The sequence below is a fragment of the Pleuronectes platessa genome, chromosome 22 (assembly GCF_947347685.1).
Source record: "Pleuronectes platessa chromosome 22, fPlePla1.1, whole genome shotgun sequence".
Classification (NCBI taxonomy): domain Eukaryota; kingdom Metazoa; phylum Chordata; class Actinopteri; order Pleuronectiformes; family Pleuronectidae; genus Pleuronectes; species Pleuronectes platessa.
In genome coordinates, this window is record NC_070647.1 from 14,088,959 (window position 1) to 14,113,988 (window position 25,030).

General features: G+C 43.6%; 5 protein-coding genes across 7 annotated transcripts in view; all 5 read right to left on the bottom strand.

Moving 5' to 3' along the window:
• LOC128429029 (E3 ubiquitin-protein ligase TRIM41-like) overlaps window positions 1–25,030 on the bottom strand; it is a 30,576-nt gene that overhangs the window by 2,649 nt on the left and 2,897 nt on the right. The gene's annotated exons all lie outside the window — the stretch shown is intronic.
• On the bottom strand, window positions 1,517–16,417 carry LOC128429030 (zinc finger protein RFP). 2 transcript variants are annotated; one of them, XM_053415318.1, is made up of 2 exons: window positions 16,355–16,417; window positions 1,517–3,503 (listed from the first exon to the last, which is right to left on the bottom strand). In XM_053415318.1, the coding sequence occupies exon 2, from the start codon at window positions 3,499–3,501 to the stop codon at window positions 1,870–1,872; it is 1,632 nt and encodes a 543-aa protein (XP_053271293.1). In that variant the 5' UTR covers window positions 3,502–3,503; window positions 16,355–16,417; the 3' UTR covers window positions 1,517–1,869. The 2 variants fall into 2 exon arrangements, with proteins under 2 accessions (XP_053271293.1, XP_053271292.1); XM_053415317.1 differs by lacking the exon at window positions 16,355–16,417 and adding an exon at window positions 4,828–5,080.
• LOC128429027 (E3 ubiquitin-protein ligase TRIM21) lies at window positions 6,185–8,433 on the bottom strand. The gene is made up of 2 exons (XM_053415313.1): window positions 8,306–8,433; window positions 6,185–8,224 (listed from the first exon to the last, which is right to left on the bottom strand). Exon 2 carries the CDS (start codon window positions 8,220–8,222, stop codon window positions 6,591–6,593), a length of 1,632 nt encoding a protein of 543 aa, XP_053271288.1. The 5' UTR covers window positions 8,223–8,224; window positions 8,306–8,433; the 3' UTR covers window positions 6,185–6,590.
• LOC128429026 (zinc finger protein RFP) lies at window positions 10,243–16,463 on the bottom strand. Of its 2 annotated transcripts, none has more exons than XM_053415312.1 (2): window positions 16,355–16,463; window positions 10,243–12,127 (listed from the first exon to the last, which is right to left on the bottom strand). In XM_053415312.1, exon 2 carries the CDS (start codon window positions 12,123–12,125, stop codon window positions 10,494–10,496), a length of 1,632 nt encoding a protein of 543 aa, XP_053271287.1. In that variant the 5' UTR covers window positions 12,126–12,127; window positions 16,355–16,463; the 3' UTR covers window positions 10,243–10,493. The 2 variants fall into 2 exon arrangements, with proteins under 2 accessions (XP_053271287.1, XP_053271286.1); XM_053415311.1 differs by lacking the exon at window positions 16,355–16,463 and adding an exon at window positions 12,209–12,339.
• On the bottom strand, window positions 14,389–16,479 carry LOC128429032 (zinc finger protein RFP-like). The gene is made up of 2 exons (XM_053415319.1): window positions 16,355–16,479; window positions 14,389–16,273 (listed from the first exon to the last, which is right to left on the bottom strand). The coding sequence occupies exon 2, from the start codon at window positions 16,269–16,271 to the stop codon at window positions 14,640–14,642; it is 1,632 nt and encodes a 543-aa protein (XP_053271294.1). The 5' UTR covers window positions 16,272–16,273; window positions 16,355–16,479; the 3' UTR covers window positions 14,389–14,639.

Below are 25,030 nucleotides of genomic sequence, written 5' to 3' on the forward strand. Positions count from 1 at the left end.
TGCTTGGCCCCAACACTATGGAACACACTCCCTCCAGATTTGAATTCTGCAGTATCTGTTGAAGCCTTTGAAAACATATTTTATTCACTCTGGCCTTTTGCTCACCTGCATTGAAATGTTGGAATCCATGCTTTTTTTAATTATTCAGTCTTCTTGTCTGTTTTTTAATGCAAATAATTGCTGTGTATTACTGAGTCACTGGTGTTATTTTATTCATGTGAAGCACCGTGTGACTTTGGTCTGAGAAAGGAGCTATAGCCTTTTGAATAAACTTTACTAATTTACTTACTTACTCACACAAAGACCATATAACCTGCCCTTATCCAAACTCTTGCCCCGTGCACAGACGGATAAATCCCTCCACCTTCTCCCGGCTCCACAGAATAGTCACTGAAGCATTCAGGCAGGAGATTCTCACATGTTCCCGCTGCACCTCTCTAAGGTCTCAGTTCAAACTGGATTTTCCCAATCAAGCAAACACACGAGGCAAAGAGGATTTCTCAGTCCTCTTTCGTGATAAGATTCTTGTCGGCCTGAATAGTGCTGCTGTGTTATCATTCCTCCTTAACTCTGTGGAACCAAGAGTTGTTTTGTCTTTGCAGGACGGCTACAGAAGTCTGACCACAAGAGGTCAGGCTCAACAAGCAGCGGTGACATGGATTGAACTTTGCTCCGATGCACGTTTACAGAGGGCGAAGCTGCGTTCGGGACAAAACACTGTTTACAGACTTAAACATGCAGACCTACTTACCATGCAAACAAAAACACAAAGTGCGGAATAATTATATTTCCCTGGACCCTTTGTTATCTAGGTAGTTTCATTAATCGCTTAAATCGTGTCCTGTATAAAGAAAAAAGACCAAATTAAAATCTCTATTTACCCATTAGTGTCACATATTAGGGCATTTCGTAGAGCTCACACCTCCAAGGCCCAACAGTCCCCTTGTGAAACCTGATTTAAATTCAATAGATCCAGTTTTTCATTTGAGATCTATATTCTCTGACAAATCAATGAAAATGTAAAAACAAAATGATGTATTTCGCAATGTAGTGAAAATGCAGTGAAAAATAAAATCCTGGATTCACACCACAGATCTCGATCTGCACACAAATTTACTGGCTTCCTCCTTCGGTCATTCCCATCCCTGACAGACAATATCATGAAAAATGGTGAAGCGGTTTCTAAATAATCACTCCCAATGAAAATGTTTGCATTTTATATGTCAATCACCACACACACACACACACACACACGCACCATTTTGGGGGCAGGAGCACAAACTAGTGTCAGAAACTCTAAAGAACCAGGAATCATTGAGACAGGTCTCTTGTAATAAGATGTAGTTTAGGCCCCTTAACATTTATCTCAGTGCAAAATAATGAACCTGTGATCTGCTCCAAACAGTGGGGGCCTTGGACTGTAATCCTTCCAGTAGTGGGATGTGTAGAGGAACTTTTTTAGTCTTTAATATATAAATCCAGCCGAGCTGTGACATGAAAGAATGACACAACAGAATCTGTATATATGCAGTTTATTATCTCAATATTTCAACGATTGAAACACTTGATAAAATATTGGAATTAAACCAACACCACATTATGACAGGAAACTTTACCATTCTTATATAAAAGGATCAGACAATAACAATAACTAGAAACACTGCACTTTGTACATCATTTTTTTTTCAGATTTATATGGGGTCCCTGTGACAGTTTCTCATTTATTGTTCTGTGAGGCCACCGTGACCTCTGACCAGTGGCTACCAGAATCCATCCAGTTCATCCTTGAGTCCAAGTGTTTTACCGAATTTAAGGAATTTCCCACTTAGTGTTCATGGGTTTCATGTTCTCGAGAATGTGAAGGATGGACTAGTGAGTCTGAGGTACAGGTGTAATGATGAGAGGGGCAGAGTTTCGTTCATTATAATTCCACTGTGGGCAGAAGTACGGATAAAGTTTCTCTGTAAAACAGCCGCCAGTGATACAACCAATGCGTGATTTAGAGTCTACATTGTAAAAAGACACCTCACCTTTGTTGTAGTCTACAAAGACGCCCAACTTCTGAAGCTGTTCTTTCAATATTTCAGGTTTTGAGTCTGCAGTTGTTTGATATTTGCCCTCATACAATGAAAAGGTCCAATATCCATTTTCAACTGACGCACTCATCTTGTTCTTTCTATCCACCGACTCCCTGACCACGCCAATGATCCAACTAATCTTTCCTTTCACCTGCACCTCAAAGTAAAACTTCCCTGTCTTGAATCCCTCTTTTGCCAAAACCTCACAACATATATCAAATCTCTTTGGATTGTCTGTAACTTCATCCTCTTCAATGTTGTCTTCTTCTGTAACTTGTTTTCCGTCTTCGCTGATGACAAGTGACCTAAATGCAGTGTCTGGGTCAAGGGTCAAGTCGACCGCGTGCTCTCTCATTCTTTTCATTCTGATCTCAGGAATCTCTTCCATTATTTCATTGACTCTCTGTTTCAGCCGAGTCAGGTCTCCTCGCGTTGCCTGGAAAGACAGGTCAGGGCAGAGATCTGTGTCGGGGCAGCTCTTGTGAGGAGGTTTGGACAAGGTCTGGAAGCTCTGGAGGAAATGATAGTGATCCTCTGACTGTGACAGATGTTCCAGCTGACTGCTTCGGCTCTTGAGCTCAGTCACTTCCCTCCTCAGTTCTTTGAGAAACTCTTCACCCTTTTGCTTTATTGCACTGTGCCTCTGCTCGATCGCCTCAACTAGCTCGGCCTGGCTCGCCTGAATGGACTGGATCAACTCGGTGAACACCTGCACGGTGGCTTGTTTCTCTTTTGCAGAATCTACCTGGCTGACATCAAGTAATTTTTCAACCTCAGCTATCTTCTCAATCCGTGTTTGTATCAACTTCTGGATGTTTGCCTGAGCCTCGTCTTTTGTTGCGGCGACTTGTTCATATTGCTCCTCCAGGGGGACAGCGTTGTGACCCTTGTGATCGGCTGTAAAACACAGGACACAAATGAAGGCCTGCTCCTTCAAGCAGTACAGCTCTGTCATCTTGTTGTGTGTCTTGCACATCCTGTCGTCGAGATTCTTCACTGGCTCTGATAATGTGTGGCCTTTGAGCCCAGCAACTCTCTGATGAGGCTCCAGGTGTGACTCACAGAAAGAAGTCAGACACGTCAGGCAAGATTTAACGGCCTTTTCTTTTATCTCAGAGCAGATGTCACAAAGAACGTCAACCGCCGGAAGCTGTGGGCCTGGAGTTGAGGCTTTGACTGGAACCAACTTCTTAAACTCATCAGCTAACTCTGAGATGAAAGTGTTGATTCGGAGTTCTGGTCTTGTGGAGAATTTCTCATTGCACATCGGACACTGGCAAGTGTCCCTGCTGTCCCAGTACGTGTTGATACATTTGCTGCAGAAGTTGTGTCCACACGGGATCAAGACTGGGTCTGTGAACACGTCCAGACAGATGGAACACAGTAACCTCTCCTCTGACAGCAGACAGCTGGCCGATGACATATCTGGACAAAAACATGGTAAGGGAGAGCGGGGTAATGTGAGACATTTTTTACATTTGCTCCCCTCTAGGCGAGCTAAAATTATATATCAGTAAAATGTACACATTTCCCATTAATTCAGGATGTTTTCTAGCAATGGAAATGATCAGAATGTCTTCAGGACAAAGGGCAGTGAAAACATGATGTTTTTTAAAAAGTGGTCTTGTGTCCCACTTTACCCCGGCTACGGGGTAAAGTGGGACTTTTTCCACTTTAAACTACCATAACAACACATGTTGTGATAGTTAATATCGTGAAAGCTAGATTCACAACCACACATTCCAAAACTAATATCGGACTAGTAACAGAATCATGGGGATTGGTCAATTAAGCACATTTATGATTATTATGATTCATGTGATCTCTTGCACACCCTTGCTTGCCTGCACATTGTTTCTTTGTCCAATTGGCAGGGACAGGGATATTGAATTTCGATGCGTATTAAAATGCCAGTTCACGGCACTGAACTGGAGCAAGGCCATGGAACTGGTCAGCTAGTTGTTTCAAGTGTTTGGCTCCTCCTCCATCTCATCTGTGAATATTCTCTTTACCTCAGCTACTGCACCCCAGGCTACTGATTTTACTTTCCCTTTCTCTTTTTTCTTTATGAATCTTTTGAGGGTTGTCTTATCAATATTTCTACCCCTTCCATCTTTTCTTAAGGACTTCTTTCCTTGCATGACCTCAGCGGCTGCACTCTCCATCTCTGCGAGGGGTGTTTGGCCCCAGGTTGTCTTCCTGGTGTATAGTTTCTTGGCATGATGGCTTTTCTACAATGTTTATGACATTAAAAATTCAACATATAATATAATATAACACTAAAATATGTTTAAGACTAAACTTAACTTGTGCTTCATGCCACCGTTTAGAAAAAAACACATCTCTTAGCAATTCAGGCTAATCTTCAGCTAGCATCAATCACATGGTTATATATGTTGGAAGTTCACCAACATGTATGATATAAGTTTTTCTCCCTGAATCAATTTGTTTTGACACAACAGTTGATTAAGTTCAAAGCAAGAAAATGTACTATTACATGCAAAAAAACATTTATGTGAAAAAACATACTTTCCACAGCATCAGCACCAACTACTCCTTCATGGCAAGGGGAGAATGGGAGGGGCTTAAAAACATAATGGTCAAATGACCACAAATGTGTTCCCTTGCCTAGACACAGGGGGTGTCTCACATGACCCGATGTCCCACATTCCCCTGCTCTGCCCTAGGTAGTTATAACTCATATCTGTGCTGAATAATCTGTTAGATTTAATGGAAGGTTTTAATTTACCTGTGAAGTTAGAGAGTTTTAGAAGCTGCAGCGTGAAGTGACGAGCAAACTGTAACTTTCCTCGTTGAGTTTCATTTCAGCATGATGACGCTGGCGATGGCCCCTCCCCTGCTGCTCTGGTCCACTTCCTGGTTTCGTTTAACTCTTTCCACTCTGTTCAAATTGGGAACTACGGTGGCCCTGAGAGCTCAACGCCCAGCAGTTTAAGAAAACACATGCAAGTGGACAAATTACAAGCAAAGTGAGAAAAAATCTTCATCAGTTTCACAACACAACACAACACATTACAGAAACGTGCAGCAAATACAGAACGACAACTTAAGTGTTTCCAGAAAACAGCTAAAAGTGATGGACACTGATGTCATAGGAGACACAAAAACGACCATTAGCCTACATCAAACAAATTCGGTTCCTCACAGGGGTCGACAACCTGCGGCTCTGGAGCCCCATGCGGCTCTTCAGTGGCCCCTGTACAGTGTTGTGTATATTTTTCGCGAATGGTGAACTTAACGAATCTGTTTTCATATGATTAACGTGAACGTCAGGATGAACGTGAGTGAACGTCAAGTTCATTTTTGAAAACATTATCATCTTATCAGGCCAACATGAAATACCAGGAGCGGGTAGATTGTGTGTGTGTTTGTGTTCCCAAACAGCGCACACACTCACTGGGCCCGGGGCTCAGTCCCCGCCCACTCGCTCGGAGAGACACAGTGAGATCGGAGCTCAGAAGAGTTGACAAAATTGTTCTTTTGATAATAAAGGTTACCTTCCCCTGCACAAAATGGACAATGCATTGCCTCACAAACAGGGGCTTGCTTGTTAGCGCTGTTTATTCAGATTAACAGTAAAACCCAGCATATCTCCAGCTCAGACCAGAGGAGTCAATTCGCACTAAAGACAACATGATATTTGAGATTGTATACAGCCCAGTGGGTCTCCGCGGGTTAAAAGTAGACATCTGCAGTAATAAAGTTTATGATTTATAAAAATAAACCAAAAATGTTTACAGTTTAGCAAATTTTCCAAGATCACTGACAGACACCGACTAAAATCTGATACTAAAGACAAAGATGTGAGAAACAACCCTGTTGAATTCCACTGTACAATAAAAAAACTAGACTAGTGTCAGAAAGTGTAAAGAACCAGGAATCATTGAGACAGATCTCTTGTAATAAGATGTAGTTTAGGCCCCTTAACATTTATCTCAGTGCAAAATACTGAACCTGTGATCTGCTCCAAACAGTGGGGGCCTTGGACTGTAATCCTTCTAGTAGTGTGATGTGTAGAGGAACTTCTTTAGTCTTTAATATATAAATCCAGACGAGCTGTGACATGAAAGAATGACACAAATGAATCTGTATATATGTAGTTTATTACGTCAATATTTCAACGATTGAAACACTTGATAAAATGCTTGAATTTAAACCAACACCACATTATAACTTTACCATTCCTATATAAAAGGATCAGACAATAACAATAACTAGAAACATTTCACTGTGTACATACATTTTTTCCAGATTTAGATGGGGTCCCTGTGACCTTTGACCAATGTTATTCATCAATAGATCTTTGATTTAAAGGATAAATGATCAACAGTTTCTTATTTGCAGTTCTGTGAGGCCACCGTGACCTTTGACCTTTGGCCAGCAGAATCTAACCAGTTCATCCTTGAGTCCAAGTGAATGTTTCTACCTAATATGAAGAAATTCCCACTGGGTGTTCATGGGTTTCGCGTTATCTAGAATGGGATGGATGGACTAGGGAGTTTGAGGTACAGTTGTAATGATGAGAGGGGCGGAGTTTGTTCCATTATAATTCGGCTGAGGGCAGAAGAACGGATAAAGTTTCTCTGTAAAACAGCAGCCAGTGATACAACCGATTCGTGATTTAGAGTCTGCATTGTAAAAAGACACCTCACCTTTGTTGTAGTCTACAAAGACGCCAAACTTCTGAAGCTCTGCTTTCAATATTTTACTTTCTGAGTCTACACTTGTTTCATATTTGCCCTCATCGAATTTAAAGATCCAATATCCATTTTCAACTGACGCACTTGTCGTTTTCTTTCTATCCACCGACTCCCTGACCACGCCAACGATCCATTTTATCTTTCCTTTCACCTGCACCTCAAAGTAAAACTTCCCTGTTGTGAATCCCTCTTTTGCCAAAACCTGACAAAATGCTTGAAATCTCTTTGGATTGTCGGTAACTTTGTCCTTTTCAATGTTGTCTTCTTCTGTAACTTGTTTTCCGTCTTCGCTGATGACAAGTAAGTAAAATGCAGTGTCAGGGTCAAGGCTCAATTCGACCGCGTGCTCTCTCATTCTTTTCATTCTGATCTCAGGAATCTCTTCCATTATTTCCTCGACTCTCTGTTTCAGCCGAGTCAGGTGTCCTCTCGTTGCCTGGAAAGACAGGTCAGGGTAGAGATCTGTGTCGGGGCAGCTCTTGTGAGGAGGTTTGGACAAGGTCTGGAAGCTCTGGAGGAAGTGATAGTGATCCTCTGACTGTGACAGATGTTCCAGCTGACTGCTTCGGCTCTTGAGCTCAGTCACTTCCCTCCTCAGTTCTTTGAGAAACTCTTCACCCTTTTGCTTCATTGCACTGTGCCTCTGCCGGATCGCCTCAACTACCTCGGCCTGGCTCGCCTGAATGGACTGGATCAACTCAGTGAACACCTGCACGGTGGCTTTTTCCTCTTTTTCAGAATCTACCTGGCTGACATCGAGTACTTTTTCAACCTCAGCTATCTTCTCAATGCGTGTTTGAATCAACTTCTGGATGTTTGCCTGAGCCTCGTCTTTTGTTGCCGCCACTTTTTCATATTGCTCCTCCAGGGGGACAGCGTTGTGACCCTTGTGATCGTCTTTCAAACACAGGACGCAAATGAAGGCCTGCTCCTTCAAGCAGTACAGCTCGGTCATCTTGTTGTGTGTCTTGCACATCCTGTCGTCGAGATTCTTCACTGGCTCTAATAATGTGTGGCCTTTGAGCCCAGCAACTCTCCGATGAGGCTCCAGGTGTGACTCACAGAAAGAAGTCAGACACGTCAGGCAAGATTTAACGGCCTTTTCTTTTATCTCAGAGCAGATGTCACAAAGAACGTCAACCGCCGGAAGCTGTGGGCCTGGAGTTGAGGCTTTGACTTGAACCAACTTCTTAAACTCATCAGCTAACTCTGACATGACAGTGTTGACTCGGAGTTCAGGTCTTGTGGAGAATGTCTGATTGCACATCGGACACTGGCAAGTGTCCCCGCTGTCCCAGTACGTGTTGATACATGTGCTGCAGAAGTTGTGCCCACACTGGATTGAGACTGGGTCTGTGAACACGTCCAGACAGATGGAACACAGTAACCTCTCCTCTGACAGCAGAGAGCTGGCTGATGCCATATCTGGACAAAAACATGGTAGGCAGTTATAACTCATATCTGTGCTGAATAATCTGTTAGATTTAATGGAAGGTTTTTATTTACCTGTGAAGTTTGAGAGATTTAAAAGCAGCAGCTTGAAGTGACGAGCAACCTGTAACTTCCCTCGTTGAGTTTCATTTCAGCATGATGACGCTGGTGAGGGCCCCTCCCCTGCTGCTCTGCTCCACTTCCTGGCTTCATTTAACTCTTTCCACTCTGTTCACATTGGAAACTCACAAAGGATGTTAAATAAGTTGTGGCAGCGTGCTGTAAGAACAAAGGGATTTGGGGTGATGACCTTTCGTGCCATTCATGGGAAGGCTGTGGCTCAGGGGGTAGAGCGGGTCATCCACTATCAAGGAGGTTGGTGGATCGATCTCCCCACAAAGTGTCTTTGGGCAAGATACTGAACCCCACAGCTCCGACAGTGTGAGAAAGGGCTGCACATAGTGTATGAATGTTTGTGAAAGGGTGAAGTGGTCATCAGGACTAGAAAAACATTTTTTTTATTGTGCATGTTTTTGTCTGTTTTTAATTGCAAAGAATCGTTGTGTATTACTGAGTCACTGGTGTTATTTTATTCATGTGAAGCACCGTGTGACTTTGGTCTGAGAACGGACCTATAGCCTTTTGAATAAACTTTACTAATGTTCTTACTTACTCACACACGGACCATATAACCTACCCTTATCCAAACTCTTGCCCCGTGCACAGACGGATAAATCCCTCCACCTTCTCCCGGCTCCACAGAATAGTCACTGAAGCATTCAGGCAGGAGATTCTTACATATTCCCGCTGCACCTCTCTAAGGTCTCAGTTCAAACTGGCTTTTCCCAATCAAGCAAACACACGAGGCAAAGAGGATTTCTCAGTCCTTTTTCGTGATAAGATTCTTGTCTGCCTGAATAGTGCTGCTGTGTTATCATTCCTCCTTAACTCTGTCAAACCAAGAGTTGTTTTGTCTTTGCAGGACGGCTACGGAACTCTGACCACAAGAGGTCAGGCTCAACAAGCAGCGGTGACATGGATTGAACTTTGCTCCGATGCACTTTTACAGAGGGCGAAGCTGCGTTCTGGACAAAACACTGTTTACAGACTTAAACATGCAGACCTACTTACCATGCAAACAAAAACACATTAGAGTGCAGAGTAATTCTATTTCCTTTTGTTATCTAGTTAGTTTAATTAATCGCTTAAATCTTGTCCTGTATAAAGAAAAAAAAGAAAATAATTAAAATCTCTATTTACCCATTAGTATCACATATTACGGCATTATGTGGAGCTCACACCTCCAAGGCCCAACAATCCCCTTGTGAAACCTGATTTAAATTTACTAGATCCAGATTTTCATTCATGATCCCTATTCTCTTAGAAATCGATGAAAATGTAAAACAAAATGTTGTATTTCGCAATGTTTTATACAATGAAAAATAAAATCCTGGATTCACACCTCAGATCTGGATCTGCACAAAAATGGACTGGCTTCTTCCTTTGGTCATTCCCCACCCTGACAGACAATTTCATGAAAATTGGTGAAGCTATTTTTACATAATCACTCCCAATGATAATATGTGCATCTTATGTCATTCTCACACACACACAAACACACATACACAAACACACACACCAGTGTAAGGGCAGGAGCACAGAGACAGGAGTCAGGAGTGAAAGAAGTGGGCAGACGACCATTGATTGACAAATCTGATACCAAAGACAAAGATGTGAGAAACAACCCTGTTGAATTCCACTGTACAGTAAAACTAAACTAGTGTCAGAAACTGTAAAGAACCAGGAATCATTGAGACAGATCTCTTGTAATAAAATGTAGTTTAGGCCCCTTAACATTTATCTCAGGGCAAAATACTGAACCTGTGATCTGTTCCAAACAGTGGGGGCCTTGGACTTTAATCCTTTGAGTAGTGTGATGTGTAAAGGAACTTCTTTAGTCTTTAATATATAAATCCAGCCGAGCTGTGAAGTGAAAGAATGACACAACATAATCTGTATATATACAGTTTATTACGTCAATATTTCAACGATTGAAACACTTGATAACATATTGGAATTAAACCAACACCACATTATGACAGTAAACTTTTTCCTTCTTATATAAAAGGATCAGACAATAACAATAACTAGAAACACTTCACTTTGTTCATACATTTTTTTCCAGTGAATGTTTCAACCAAATTTAAAGAAATTCCCACTTGGTGTTCATGGGTTTCATATTCTCCAGAATGTGACGGATGGACTAGTGAGTTTGAGGTACAGGTGTAATGATGAGAGGGGCGGAGTTTCTTTCATTATAATTCCACTGTGGGCAGAAGTATGGATAAAGTTTCTCTGTAAAACAGCAGCCATTGATACAACCGATGCGTGATTTAGAGTCTACATTGTAAAAAGACACCTCACCTTTGTTGTAGTCTACAAAGACGCCCAACCTCTGAAGCTCTTCTTTCAATATTTTAGGTTTTGAGTCTAAAGTTGTTTTATATTTTCCCTCATAAAATGAAAAGGTCCAATATCCATTTTCAACTGACGCACTTGTTTTGGTCTTTCTATCCACCGACTCCCTGACCACGCCAATGATCCAACTTATCTTTCCTTTCACCTGCACCTCAAAGTAAAACTTCCCTGTCGTGAATCCCTCTTTTGCCAAAACCTCACAACATATATCAAATCTCTTTGGATTGTCTGTAACTTCATCCTCTTCAATGTTGTCTTCTTCTGTAACTTGTTTTCCGTCGTCGCTGATGACAAGTGAGTAAAATGCAGTGTCGGGGTCAAGGGTCAAGTCGACCGCGTGCTCTCTCATTCTCTTCATTCTGATCTCAGGAATCTCTTCCATTATTTCCTCGACTCTCTGTTTCAGCCGAGTCAGGTGTCCTCGCGTTGCCTGGAAAGACAGGTCAGGGCCGAGATCTGTGTCGGGGCAACTCTTGTGAGGAGGTTTGGACAAGGTCTGGAAGCTCTGGAGGAAATGATAGTGATCCTCTGACTGTGAAAGATGTTCCAGCTGACTGCTTCGGCTCTTGAGCTCAGTCACTTCCCTCCTCAGTTCTTTGAGAAACTCTTCACCCTTTTGCTTTATTGCACTGTGCCTCTGCTCGATCGCCTCAACTAGCTCTGCCTGGCTCGCCTGAATGGAGTGGATCAACTCGGTGAACACCTGCACGGTGGCTTGTTTCTCTTTTGCAGAATCTACCTGGCTGACATTGAGTACTTTTTCAGCTTCTGCTATCTTCTCAATCCGTGTTTGAATCAACTTCTGGATGTTTGCCTGAGCCTCGTCTTTTGTTGCCGCCACTTTTTCATAATGCTCCTCCAGGAGGACAGCGTTGTGACCCTTGTGATCGTCTTTCAAACACAGGACGCAAATGAAGGCCTGCTCCTTCAAGCAGTACAGCTCGGTCATCTTGTTGTGTGTCTTGCACATCCTGTCGTCAAGATTCTTCACTGGCTCTAATAATGTGTGGCCTTTGAGCCCAGCAACTCTCCGATGAGGCTCCAGGTGTGACTCACAGAAAGAAGTCAGACACGTCAGGCAAGATTTAACGGCCTTTTCTTTTATCTCAGAGCAGATGTCACAAAGAACGTCAACCGCCGGAAGCTGTGGGCCTGGAGTTGAGGTTTTGACTTGAACCAACTTCTTAAACTCATCAGCTAACTCTGACATGACAGTGTTGACTTGGAGTTCAGGTCTTGTGGAGAATTCCCGTTTGCACATCGGACACTGGCAAGTGTCCCCGCTGTCCCAGTACGTGTTGATACATTTGCTGCAGAAGTTGTGCCCACACTGGATTGAGACTGGGTCTGTGAACACGTCCAGACAGATGGAACACAGTAACCTCTCCTCTGACAGCAGAGAACTGGCCGATGCCATATCTGCACAAAAACATGGCAGGCAGTTATAACTCATATCTGTGCTGAATAATCTGTTAGATTTAATGAAAGGTTTTAATTTACCTGTGAAGTTTGAGAGATTTAAAAGCAGCAGCTTGAAGTGTCGAGCAACCTGTAACTTTCCTCGTTGAGTTTCATTTCAGCATGATGACGCTGGTGATGGCCCCTCCCCCTGCTGCTCTGCTCCACTTCCTGGCTTCGTTTAACTCTTTCCACTCTGTTCACATTGGAAACTCACAAAGGATGTTTAATAAGTTGTGGCAGCGTGCTGTTAAAACAAAGGGATTTGGGATGATGACCTTTCGTGCCATTCATTGGGAGGCTGTGGCTCAGGGGGTAGAGCGGGTCATCCACTATCAAGGAGGAGGGTGGATCGATCTCACCACAAAGTGTCTTTAGGCAAGATACTGAACCCCACAGCTCTGACAGTGTGTGAGAAAGGGCTGCACATAGTGTGTGAATGTGTGTGAAAGGGTGAAGTGGTCATCAGGACTAGAAAAACGTTATATATTTCCACAGACCATTTGCTATTTCATCCTGTTTAATTTTTAATTCCCCTTTTCACGAAATAAATCGTCTCTGTGCTGTCTTCATGTGGCACAGAACGATGCTGCTGCTTGGCCCCAACACTATGGAACACACTCCCTCCAGATTTATATTCTGCAGTGTCTGTTGAAGCCTTTAAAAACACATTTTATTCACTCTGGCCTTTGTCTCACCTGCATTTAAATCGTGGAATCCATGCGTTTTTTTATTGGTCATGTTTTTCTCTGTTTTTTATTGCAAAGAATCGTTGTGTTTTACTGAGTCACTGGTGTTATTTTATTCATGTGAAGCACCGTGTGACTTTGGTCTGAGAAAGGAGCTACAGCCTATTGAATAAACTTTACTAATTTACTTACTTACTCACACACGGACCATATAACCTGCCCTTATCCAAACTCTTGCCCCGTGCACAGACGGATAAATCCCTCCACCTTCTCCCGGCTCCACAGAATAGTCACTGAAGCATTCAGCCAGGAGATTCTCACATGTTCCCGCTGCACCTCTCTAAGGTCTCAGTTCAAACTGGCTTTTCCCAATCAAGCAAACACACGAGGCAAAGAGGATTTCTCAGTCCTCTTTCGTGATAAGATTCTTGTCTGCCTGAATAGTGCTGCTGTGTTATCATTCCTCCTTAACTCTGTGAAACCAAGAGTTGTTCTGTCTTTGCAGGATGGCTATGGAAGTCTGACCACAAGAGGTCAGGCTCAACAAGCAGCGGACACGTGGATTGAACTTTGCTCCGATGCACTTTTACAAAAGGGGGAAGCTGCGTTCTGGACAAAACACTGTTTACAGACTTAAACATGCAGACCTACTTACCATGCAAACAAAAACACAAAGTGCAGAATAATTATATTTCCTTTTGTTATCTAGTTAGTTTCGTTAATCGCTTGAATCTTGTCCTGTATAAAGAAAAAAAAGAAAATAATTTAAATCTCTATTTACCCATTAGTGTCACATATTACGGCATTATGTAGAGCTCACACCTCCAAGGCCCAACAGTCCCCTTGTGAAACCTGATTTAAATTTACTGGATCCAGATTTTCATTCATGATCCCTATTCTCTTAGAAATCGATGAAAATGTAAAACAAAATGTTGTATTTCGCAGTGTTTTATACAATGAAAAATAAAATCCTGGATTCACACCTCAGATCTGGATCTGCACAAAAATGGACTGGCTTCTTCCTTCGGTCATTCCCCACCCTGACAGACAGTTTCATGAAAATTGGTGAAGCTGTTTTTACATAATCACTCCCAATGATAATATGTGCATCTTATGTCATTCTCACACGCACACAAACACACATACACAAACACACACACCAGTGTAAGGGCAGGAGCACAGAGACAGGAGTCAGGAGTGAAAGAAGTGGGCAGACGACCATTGATTGACAAATCTGATACCAAAGACAAAGATGTGAGAAACAACCCTGTTGAATTCCACTGTACAGTAAAACTAAACTAGTGTCAGAAAGTGTAAAGAGCCAGGAATCATTGAGACAGATCTCTTGTAATAAGATGTAGTTTAGGCCCCTTAACATTTATCTCAGTGCAAAATACTGAACCTGTGATCTGCTTCAAACAGAGGGGGCCTTGGACTGTAATCCTTCGAGTAGTGTGATGTGTAGAGGAACTTTTTTAGTCTTTAATATATAAATCCAGCCGAGCTGTGACATGAAAGAATGACACAACAGAATCTGTATATATGCAGTTTATTATCTCAATATTTCAACGATTGAAACACTTGATAAAATATTGGAATTAAACCAACACCACATTATGACAGTACACTTTTTCCTTCTTATATAAAAGGATCAGACAATAACAATAACTAGAAACACTTCACTTTGTACATACATTTTTTTCCAGTGAATGTTTTAACCAAATTTAAAGAAATTCCCACTTGGTGTTCATGGGTTTCATGTTCTCCAGAATGGGACGGATGGACTAGTGAGTTTGAGGTACAGGTGTAATGATGAGAGGGGCGGAGTTTGTTCCATTATCATTCGGCTGAGGGCAGAAGAACGGATAAAGTTTCTCTGTAAAACGGCAGCCCGTGATACAACCGATGCGTGATTTAGAGTCTACATTGTAAAAAGACACCTCACCTTTGTTGTAGTCTACAAAGACGCCCAACCTCTGAAGCTCTTCTTTCAATATTTTAGGTTTTGACTCTGCAGATGTTTGATATTTGCCCTCATCCAATCTAAAGATCCAAAATCCATTTACAATTGACGATCTTGCCGCATTCTTTCTCTCAACCGACTCCCTGACCACGCCAACGAGCCAACGTATCTTTCCTTTCACCTGCACCTCAAAGTAAAACTTCCCTGTTGTGAATCCCTCTTTTGCCAAAACCCGACAATATGTATCAAATCTCTCTGGATTGTCAGTAACTTCATCCTTTTCAATGTTGTCTTCATGTGTAACTTGTTTTCCGTCTTCGCTGATGACAAGTGAGTAAAATGCAGTGTCAGGGTCAAGGCTCAAGTCGACCGCGTGCTCTCTCATTCTTTTCATTCTGATCTCAGGAATCTCTTCCATTATTTCATCGACTCTCTGCTTCAGCCGAGTCAGGTGTCCTTGCGTTGCCTGGAAAGACAGGTCAGGGCCGAGATCTGTGTCGGGGCAGCTCTTGTGAGGAGGTTTGGACAAGGTCTGGAAGCTCTGGAGGAAATGATAGTGATCCTCTGACTGTGACAGATGTTCCAGCTGACTGCTTCGGCTCTTGAGCTCAGTCACTTCCCTCCTCAGTTCTTTGAGAAACTCTTCACCCTTTTGCTTTATTGCACTGTGCCTCTGCTCGATCGCTTCAACTACCTCGGCCTGGCTCGCCTGAATGGACTGGATCAACTCGGTGAACACCTGCACGGTGGCTTGTTTCTCTTTTTCAGAATCTACCTGACTGACATCTAGTACTTTTTCAACCTCAGCTATCTTCTCAATCCGTGTTTGTATCAACTTGTGGATGTTTGCCTGAGCCTCGTCTTTTGTTGCCGCCACTTTTTCATATTGCTCCTCCAGGGGGACAGCGTTGTGACCCTTGTGATCGGCTTTCAAACACAGGACACAAATGAAGGCCTCCTCCTTCAAGCAGTACAGCTCTGTCATCTTGTTGTGTGTCTTGCACATCCTGTCGTCGAGATTCTTCACTGGCTCTAATAATGTGTGGCCTTTGAGCCGAGCAACTCTCCGATGCGGCTCCAGGTGTGACTCACAGAAAGAAGTCAGACAGGTCAGGCAAGATTTAACGGCCTTTTCTTTTATCTCAGAGCAGATGTCACAAAGAACGTCAACCACCGGAAGCTGTGGGCCTGGAGTTGAGGCTTTGACTTGAACCAACTTCTTAAACTCATCAGCTAACTCTGAGATGAAAGTGTTGACTTGGAGTTCAGGTCTTGTGGAGAATTCCCGTTTGCACACCGGACACTGGCAAGTGTCCCTGCTGTCCCAGTACGTGTTGATACATGTGCTGCAGAAGTTGTGCCCACACTGGATTGAGACTGGGTCTGTGAACACGTCCAGACAAATGGAACACAGTAACCTCTCCTCTGACAGCACACAGCTGGCTGATGCCATATCTGGACAAAAACATGGCAGGCAGTTATAACTCATATCTGTGCTGAATAATCTGTTAGATTTAATGGAAGGTTTTAATTTACCTGTGAAGTTTGTGAGTTTTAAAAGCAGCAGCTTGAAGTGACGAGCAAACTGTAACTTTCCTCGTTGAGTTTCATTTCAGCATGATGACGCTGGTGAGGGCCCCTCCCCTGCTGCTCTGCTCCACCTCCTTGCTTCGTTTAACTCTTTCCACTCTGTTCACATTGGAAACTCACAAAGGATGTTAAATAAGTTGTGGCAGCGTGCTGTTAAAACAAAGGGATTTGGGCTGATGACCTTTCGTGCCATTCATGGGGAGGCTGTGGCTCAGGGGATAGAGCGGGTCGTCCACTAACGAGGATGTACGTGGATCTATCTCCCCACAAAGTGTCTTTAGGCAAGATACTGAACCCCACAGCTCCAACAGTGTGTGAGAAAGGGCTGCACATAGTGTATGAAAGTGTGTGAAAGGGTGAAGTGGATACAGGACTAGGAAAACGTTATATTTCCACAGACCATTTGCTATTTCATCCTGTTTAATTCCCCTTTTCACGAAATAATTGGTCTCTGTGCTGTCTTCATGTGGCACAGAACGACGCTGCTGCGTGGCCCCAACACTATGGAACACACTCCCTCCAGAGTTATATTCTGCGGAATCTGTTGAAGCCTTTAAAAACATATTTTATTCACTCTGGCCTTTGTCTCACCTGCATTTAAATCGTGGAATCCATGCGTTTTTTTATTGGTCATATTTTTCTCTGTATTACTGAGTCACTGTTGTTATTTCATTCATGTGAAGCACCGTGTGACTTTGGTCTGAGAAAGGAGCTATAGCCCATTGAATAAACTTTACTAATTTACTTACTTACTCACACACGGACCATATAACCTGCCCTTATCCAAACTATTGCCCCGTGCACAGACGGATAAATCCCTCCACCTTCTCCCGGCTCCACAGAATAGTCACTGAAGCATTCAGCCAGGAGATTCTCACATGTTCCCGCTGCACCTCTCTAAGGTCTCAGTTCAAACTGGCTTTTCCCAATCAAGCAAACACACGAGGCAAAGAGGATTTCTCAGTCCTTTTTCGTGATAAGATTCTTGTCTGCCTGAATAGTGCTGCTGTGTTATCATTCCTCCTTAACTCTGTGGAACCAAGAATTGTTCTGTCTTTGCAGGACGGCTACGGAAGTCTGACCACAAGAGGTCAGGCTCAACAAGCAGCGGACACGTGGATTGAACTTTGCTCCGATGCACGTTTACAGAGGGCGAACCTGCGTTCGGGACAAAACACTGTTTACAGACTTAAACATGCAGACCTACTTACCATGCAAACAAAAACACAAAGTGCAGAATAATTATATTTCCCTGGACCCTTTGTTATCTAGGTAGTTTCATTAATCGCTTAAATCTTGTCCTGTATAAAGAAAAAAAAGAAAATATGGCGACGCCTGCGAGCTAGTTCTGGCAGGCAACTCGAGCTGCACTGCGCCAATCACGTGACATACATCATGTGACATACATCATGTGATATACCTCAATCTCCACAACCATCTATAATACACACCCACCTTATCAGGTGGTCTATTTAACCAGAGAGACATTTCCCATCAACCCCTCTTGCTCGCACTGCTGCTGCAGTATGGCTACCTGTTGCTACAGCGTCTCAGCCGTTGACCGTTGTTCCTCCGTGGGTCGTTGTCTCTCTCAATCCGAGTAATTCCTCCTCTGAAGAAGTTCGCTTTATTTCCGAAATGTCGGCTCGGTCCTTCAAGATTCACTACGTGTGAATCGGACGTCAAGCGTCTGCGCCACGACTCCCGCGGGCCTCTCAGCGCGCACCACATCCTGGAGGAGCTGCGCACCCGAAGCGTTTAATTCATCGGGTCTGAGCCACGAGTTAGTTTCAACTACTTCTTGACTGAAGGCGGCTCCGCGAGGCCGAACAAACGCTGGTGGCAGCGTCACTGACGGCAGCTTCGCTGACGGATTCTTCCCGGGACATCTCTGCTCTACCAACTTCTCCCTCACCGCGGGATGTTGTCCCTCGGAGGCAGAGGAAGCGCGCCTGGATCCGCTGGGGCTTTCATCCTGTCTCCTCTGCTGAATGAAGTCTGCACTGAACGTTATAAATGAAACAATTCAGGCTGGAATCACACGCCATCTTCCTTGCACGTGATGTAAACAAAATTACGGGACCGGCTCGTGTTATAGTACTTCCTGGTACGTCACTCCAGCAGGATTATGGGAGTTGTAGTCCAATCTCCAGCCATGGGTCTGAAGCTTCTGTCTCCTGACAACAGTACCTTTCCCAAAGGAATCAAATGCTAGCAGGTAATATGTTTTGTTATTCCGGAAACTTTCAATTATATAATATAATATATATGTGGGTGGAGTGGTCTTCCTCCAACCAAGGGTTGGGGTTCAATCTTGTGCAGGGTGCTGGGCCCTCAGGTGGGCCCTCATAGATGTTGAATGCAATAATTGTAAATAGCTTGTATATATGACTTTCTTATGACTTCTGGCATGCGATGATTTCGCAACGGACGTGCCATGTGCTATATTTATCGCATTGCACATGCCCGAGTTTCAGGGATAGGAAGGGAGCGAGATGGCTCACTCCTCAGCTACTTCCATCAGCACCTCCGGTAAAACAAAGTTTATTACAGCTGCGCGAATAACACGCACATGAGGTAACTAACGAATGATCGAATATTAAATTCGCGGGCAACTATTTTGTCTTCGGATTGTCAACTACAATCTGTACTTTGAGGAAGTGCACCAGAAAATTCTGGACATCCTTCATTGGATGTGAGAGAGTGGTGGTTTACTGTTGTGTCAAGACACCACAAGACTTCTGTGCGCAGCGTTGTCGTAAGGCCTGCATGATTATGGCCAAAATCATAATTACGATTATTTAGATCAATATTAATATCATGATTATTCATACATTTTAGGAACAATATATTTTTATAGCATTTTCATGTTTAAAGGCACAAGAACACTGCTTCACTTCCATGTTGTGCTACATTCCAGCTAATGTACACATCTTTCATTAGGTCCTGGGCAATCGACTCTCCTGTCGGTTCTTATGGGAAAAAATGACGTCTGTAAGCATCGACTCTTCATTGCAAATTACAATCAATGCAGTGAATTGTCAGGGACATGTACGGCTCCATTGTTGTGCTTGATCATTGCTCACAGTATTTATTGGACACATGTCTTTGGCCAAATGAAATGCGATCGCATCAGTTATTCCAGTGTGTCTTCGGGAAGGGGATGGATACGCTGTCGCACCATGCATGGTCGTTTATGGTTTTCTCTGTTGACGTTGGACATGGACGGAGATTCAGGGAGGTAATGTTAGTTTTGGCCTTGATGCACTTGTTGTACTATGGTTGTGGGTCGTTTTTTCAGGTGGTTAAACAAGGTAGTTGTATTGCTATGCGGCGCAAACACAACTCTAAACGCACTCTGGCATGATTTGTTCTTGGTTATCATCACTTGCCCTAAATTCCAAAACTACCATACAACGGTTGATGATCCTTTTCGAAGGACTAGCTCCTTGCCTTCTGCTCCTGTTAATTGATTTACCTTTCACACGACACCGTGATTGGCTACTCTCTGTCTCTACTCTCTAAGAAATACCGGAACTGGCTGCAGACAAAACGTTGTTCTGGCTACCGCTGCAGTGTGCGTGCATGACAACTCCCATTTTGTTCTCCCTCTGGTGGTTAGCGAATGTTAGTCGAGAAAGCGCTTGATTTGATATGTAGCAAAGCACGCATTTTAAATGTCAATATCGCTGACTATCATGCAATTCGATTAATTGTGCAGCCCTAGTTGTTGTGGCTCCCTTTGTCACTCTGAGGTCTGTAAATAGATAGATAGATAGATTACTTTATTCATCCCCGAAGGGAAATTAAGTCGTCATAGCAGCCGGTACATTTGATTACAATAAAATACAATACAATAGAATAAAATATTGAGGTAGAAAGAATAAAAAACAGAAACACAAGATAAATAGGTAGATAAGGTGCAGTGGCAGATGATGGTAATAGTACTGATGATATGATGGTAATGTTATTGTTAGATAGTATATAAAAAATTGTATAGTATATATAATATATATTTATATATGATAGTAATTATAATAGCAGTATATAGTAATAATAGCAGTAACAGTATATATAATAATAGTCAAATATAATAATAATAATAATAACATGTACACATGTATAAATATGTGTATATAGACTTATATATACAAAGAATATACAAAGAGTATGATATAATATATAGTACGGATATAAGTATTTGGCGATGCAATAGATAATATAATGTACTATGAGTGTAAGAATATGTAGACAGAGTGTGCAAAAGACAATATTATTGTATAAAATGATGAATTGAGACAGGTATATTTAGTTTAGTTCAGTGATGGTGGCTCTGACAGAGGTAGATGCGTTGTACAGTCTTATTGCGGTTGGGAGGAACGACTTCCTGTATCGTTCCTTAGAGCAGCGGGGTTGAATGAGTCTTTGGCTGAAGCTGCTCCTTAGCTTGTCCAGTGTTTTGTGGAGGGGTGAGACGGATTGTCCATGATTGCCAGCATTTCAGGTGGTTTGCTGGACTTAGAGTGTTAAATTCTGGGGTATAGGTTGCCATGTGCCAAGTTCACAATATATTCTCCTACAGCCAGGGCAGTTGGGGGGAACCTCACCAGGCAGTATATAGTCTCCCGCGACAATGTGCCTACAGCGAATGACCACACCACGGGGGTGCATGGTGCGCATCACAGTTTCACAGGTAGCATATTCTCCTGCAGGCATGCGCCATGGAGAATGGCCCCACCGCGGCGGTGAATGGCACACATAATCAGTTTCACAAGGTAGCATATTCTCCTGCAGGCATGCGCCTATGGCGATTAGCTACACCGCAGTGGCATGGCACACATAACAGGCTCACTAGGTAGCATATTCTCCAGCAGGCATGCGCCTATGGAGAATAGCCACACCGCAGTGGCGTGGAACACATAACAGGCTCACTAGGTAGCATATTCTCCAGCAGGCATGCGCCTATGGAGAATAGCCACACCGCAGTGGCGTGGAACACATAACAGGCTCACTAGGTAGCATATTCTCCAGCAGGCATGCGCCTATGGAGAATAGCCACACCGCAGTGGCGTGGAACACATAACAGGCTCACTAGGTAGCATATTCTCCTGCAGGCATGCGCCATGGAGAATGGCCCCAACGCGGCGGTGAATGGCGCACATAATCAGTTTCACAAGGTAGCATATTCTCCTGCAGGCATGCGCCTATGGAGAATAGCCACACCGCAGTGGCGTGGAACACATAACAGGCTCACTAGGTAGCATATTCTCCAGCAGGCATGCGCCTATGGAGAATAGCCACACCGCAGTGGCGTGGAACACATAACAGGCTCACTAGGTAGCATATTCTCCAGCAGGCATGCGCCTATGGAGAATAGCCACACCGCAGTGGCGTGGAACACATAACAGGCTCACTAGGTAGCATATTCTCCAGCAGGCATGCGCCTATGGAGAATAGCCACACCGCAGTGGCGTGGAACACATAACAGGCTCACTAGGTAGCATATTCTCCAGCAGGCATGCGCCTATGGAGAATAGCCACAACGCAGTGGCGTGGAACACATAACAGGCTCACTAGGTAGCATATTTTCCAGCAGGCATGCGCCTATGGAGAATAGCCACACCGCAGTGGCGTGGAACACATAACAGGCTCACTGGGTAGCATATTCTCCAGCAGGCATGCGCCTATGGAGAATAGCCACACCGCAGTGGCGTGGAACACATAACAGGCTCACTGGGTAGCATATTTTCCAGCAGGCATGCGCCTATGGAGAATGGCCACACCGCGGCGTTGAATGGCGCACACATAACAGATACCGATTCATCCGTCAGGCTCCAAATCTGTGCAGTGTTGGGGGGTTACAGTATTAGCGCATCACTCCCATCATTCCTGTGTTAGCATATGGGGAGTGATTAAGTTGGAGCCTAGACGCCAAACACAAACATGTTCTACTGTGAATAATAAATATCGTAATAAATAAGATAAATAATCAAACGTGAGTTGTCGGACTGAAATGGAGCGAAGCCAGCGAGCTAGCTCTGGCAGGCAACACGAGCTGCGCTGCTTCAGTCATGTGCCATACATCAGGTGACATAAATCATGTGACATATATCAGGTGACATACTTCACTTGCCACAATAAGCCACAGCACTCATCCACCGCATTAGGCGGTCTGTTTAAGCAGAGGGAATTCCATCTGTCCAACCATACCCGAGCGTCTTGACCCCATGGTATTCATCCAATTCCTACAGAACAGTGAATAGATCAAGAACCAATAACCTTGTCATGTGTCAATGCTGCTACAATAGAAAAGCTATGAATCCTCAATGATGACAGTCTTACCTAACATTTACCTTGGCTTTATATTTCCTTATTACTGAATTGTTGTCAAGGTGAGTCAGAGTATACGATAACGGAAGCAGTCTAACAGGAAATCTGACAAGGACGCTTATTTAATCTTCTACATGACCTTATCCTCTCTAGTCTTAGAAGAACACATGTTCACAACAAGTCTGATAGATCTTGTCGAGACTTCTGAATTATCATTGTTAAGAATAATACTGCTTTCTGTTCTTTCTCCTCTATGATCAAACGCTCGCATCCCTCTTCAACCAATCAATGGTCGAAAATGCATGACGAGATCTCCTCAAAGCTTCGCCATCCCTGCCAGAGCTGAGGCCTAACACCTGGATGCTGTCCCCGCACTTACTAAGATGTGGCACCGCTAGGACTGCAACACTCCATCATCAATGCTACTCATGCTATGTTGGACACCACAAGAAGGGATATTGACTCTCAAACATCATCTGCAGCCTTGATGTTTTAATATGTATTCTCCGCTGCATAAATCCTTTGTTGCATGTCAGATCTCGGGATCCATCACGTCTCTGCGTCCGGGGTAGTCACAGGCATGTTTCGGCGCGCCTTCATCCCCTCAAATGGTGACGATACAATGCGAACGATGCCAAGGGATTCATTGCACCCTTGCCGTGGCATACATCTGTTCCTGTCCATCCTGGGAGAGGGATCCCTCACATGTGGCTCTCTCTGAGGTTTCTACATTTTCCCGTGTTTATGGGGGTTTGTTGGTAGTTTTTCCTTACTCTTGTCGAAGGTTAAGGACAGGATGTCGCATTTGTTAAGCCCGATGAAACGAGTCATGTTTTGAATATTGGCGATACAAACAAAACATGTGAGTGAATAATTTGTATGTGCTTTGCAGACTGATTATTTTATTACATTTCAGGTGGTTTGCTGGGCTTAAAGGGGAAATTCCGGTGCATATGTTGCCATGTGCCAAGTTCACTATATTCCCGTATAGGGAACCTCACCAGGTAGTATATTCCCCCGCAGACAATTTGGCTACAGCGAATGACTACACCGCGGCGGTGAATGGCTCACATAACAGGTTCACTAGTTAGCATATTCTCCTGCAGGCTAATGCCCCTACGGAGAATGGCCACACATAGCAGATACCGATCCGTACGTCAGGCTCCGACTATGTGCAATTTTGGGGGGTTACAAGTATTTGCTCATCACTCCCATCATTCCTGTGTAATCATATGGGGGAGTGATTAAGTTGGAGCCTAGACGCCAAACACTAAATCTGTTGTAATAAATATATTACATGATCAAACGTGAGTTGTCTGACAGAAATATGGCGACGCCTGCGAGCTAGTTCTGGCAGGCAACTCGAGCTGCACTGCGCCAATCACGTGACATACATCATGTGACATACATCATGTGATATACCTCAATCTCCACAACCATCTATAATACACACCCACCTTATCAGGTGGTCTATTTAACCAGAGAGACATTTCCCATCAACCCCTCTTGCTCGCACTGCTGCTGCAGTATGGCTACCTGTTGCTACAGTCCCTCCACCACCCCAGCATCCACCTGTAGGCCCAGCATCCACCTGTAGGCTCCAACGGGGGGTTACAAGTATTTGCTCATCACTCCCATCATTCCTGTGTAATCATATGGGGGAGTGATTAAGTTGGAGCCTAGACGCCAAACACTAAATCTGTTGTAATAAATATATTACATGATCAAACGTGAGTTGTCTGACAGAAATATGGCGACGCCTGCGAGCTAGTTCTGGCAGGCAACTCGAGCTGCACTGCGCCAATCACGTGACATACATCATGTGACATACATCATGTGATATACCTCAATCTCCACAACCATCTATAATACACACCCACCTTATCAGGTGGTCTATTTAACCAGAGAGACATTTCCCATCAACCCCTCTTGCTCGCACTGCTGCTGCAGTATGGCTACCTGTTGCTACAGTCCCTCCACCACCCCAGCATCCACCTGTAGGCCCAGCATCCACCTGTAGGCTCCAACGGGGGGTTACAAGTATTTGCTCATCACTCCCATCATTCCTGTGTAATCATATGGGGGAGTGATTAAGTTGGAGCCTAGACGCCAAACACTAAATCTGTTGTAATAAATATATTACATGATCAAACGTGAGTTGTCTGACAGAAATAATTTAAATCTCTATTTACCCATTAGTGTCACATATTACGGCATTATGTAGAGCTCACACCTCCAAGGCCCAACAATCCCCTTGTGAAACCTGATTTAAATTTACTAGATCCAGATTTT

Excerpts from the sequence above, each read along its gene's own strand:
- LOC128429032 (XM_053415319.1), bottom strand. The coding sequence starts at position 16,271 with ATGGCATCAGCCAGCTGTGTGCTGTCAGAGGAGAGGTTACTGTGTTCC.
- LOC128429027 (XM_053415313.1), bottom strand. The coding sequence starts at position 8,222 with ATGGCATCAGCCAGCTCTCTGCTGTCAGAGGAGAGGTTACTGTGTTCC.
- LOC128429030 (XM_053415318.1), bottom strand. The coding sequence starts at position 3,501 with ATGTCATCGGCCAGCTGTCTGCTGTCAGAGGAGAGGTTACTGTGTTCC.
- LOC128429026 (XM_053415312.1), bottom strand. The coding sequence starts at position 12,125 with ATGGCATCGGCCAGTTCTCTGCTGTCAGAGGAGAGGTTACTGTGTTCC.